This window comes from Opisthorchis viverrini (genome assembly GCF_000715545.1).
Source record: "Opisthorchis viverrini unplaced genomic scaffold opera_v5_110, whole genome shotgun sequence".
Classification (NCBI taxonomy): domain Eukaryota; kingdom Metazoa; phylum Platyhelminthes; class Trematoda; order Opisthorchiida; family Opisthorchiidae; genus Opisthorchis; species Opisthorchis viverrini.
Window position 1 is genome coordinate 60,217 of NW_008751760.1, and position 1,688 is coordinate 61,904.

The following is a 1,688-nucleotide window of genomic DNA, read 5'->3' on the forward strand; positions in this document are numbered from 1 at the left end:
GCTCTATTAAAGATGAGGAGAAAGAAATTAGGCAGTTAGACATCGATCTAGTTGGTAATCCCTAAAGCCAAAATCCATGCAGGCGAGGGCTGTTGTTCAGAGCTAAATTTGCGACAGGATGAGTAACGAATCTAGTCACTGCACATGTGAATTATCAATTATTCTTGTGCTGCTTGGCGCATTCGACCGCCTAGTATCGAACACATTTAAACACTGTATGACCGATTGCCCAGTCAACAAGCAGCTATAAGAAATCAATTTTTAGACTTCCGCGTGGTGAGAATCCGGATGGAGCTTTTCTCGTCCGCCTAATAATGGATACACCGCAGAGCGGTTGCGGCCTGGTAGCTGATTACTTGCGACAACTCGGCGTGTCAGCTCAAAATATCTGTACAAAAAGCGATCAGAATTCATCGTATGGAGGATAAGGCACACTGTGGTGACCCATGCATCTCACTTCAGAGCGAGATATGCACAACTTTGGCCCTTCACAGTACCAGTTGGGTAGACACTATGCTGCTGATTTGGTAGAAATCAACCTCGGAAATAGTGTCAGCTTCAGCCATTTTTTTGTGGCAAAACGTTCCAAGACTTCTGTTGTCAGTCACCCCATTGTTGTACCGCGCCTACCTGGTGATTACCACTTAGTCGAGATAGAAATCCCTTCATTATGGGGGATCAGTTCCTTAGGGCTACTGTTTAGCTCTGCTCAGCTTTTGGAGTGCTGTACGAGCACCGCTGACAGAGCTCTGAACCTCCATGCATCTCCAGCCCATACCATGCGAGGTCTCAAATGTGGGATGGGAGGTCCAAATGAACGTGAATGTACGTCATGTCACCATCAATCGAGCGTTCATAACCAGCGAACCAAGAAGACGTTATACACTTCCGTTTTTTTCGGACTGTTCATTTGCGACAGTGACATCATCTCACCGCAGTTGTTCAACTCTGACGTGTGTTGAGCTAAAAATTCAAAGGTACACCTTTCGGCTATCCAACAAACCTCCGAGTCGTCAGGTTACCATGCAACCGTAGAAAGGTTATGGTATTGGATCAGCCACAGCCTCTTACCAACCAGAATACAACTTGCAAGGTTACGAAATCATCACCTGTTNAACGTTTCACAATGGCCGACAACAAAGTGACCGCCGATTTCCAAATCAGTAATCACATTGTGAAGGAACAACTCCAGCTGCAATGTGAGGGCAGCTGTACCAGATTCTAAACTGGAATACGTTCAGCTAGTGTACCCGGATTGTGGGTAGTTTAGAAGCCATCGGTATGCTGGCCTCCAACATTGACTCACATCGTTCAGAACTGATGTCCGGCCTTTGAAACTTCCTACAGTTGTATTCTTATGGATCACGTAGTTGTTGTCCTTGCCTCGAGGGGTGGATCTTTCATGTGGAAACGAAGTCGTGTTTACCTAGGAAAAGACCCCCTCAGAGATGGGGAGCTCTTAAGGAATCAGGCGTATAATGCCTGCTGTGGGCTCCCTTTTTTGGTTATTTTAGTCCGTGTCGGTTGTGTCAAGACGGTGATCAAACATAGATTTTCTTGGCACAAGCGACCCATCCAGAGACTAGAAAATACTGAGTAAAAGCGGCATTTTGTGTTTATTGTGGGTCACAGCTCACTTATTCAATCTTAGCAAATGTGGTGTTGCGAGCTTTGAATATAAAAAGCGC

The 1,688-nt window shown here is 45.7% G+C and overlaps 1 protein-coding gene across 1 annotated transcript in view; it reads right to left on the minus strand.

The window, feature by feature from the left end:
* Positions 1 to 261: 261 nt before the first annotated feature.
* The window catches only part of T265_05489 (hypothetical protein), a gene marked incomplete at both ends in the record, with an annotated part of 8,820 nt that continues 7,393 nt past the window's right edge, over positions 262 to 1,688 (minus strand). The window contains one exon of the mRNA XM_009170511.1: positions 262 to 388. Within this exon, the coding sequence (XP_009168775.1) occupies positions 262 to 388 (127 nt within the window). The remainder of the gene's footprint in view (positions 389 to 1,688) is intronic.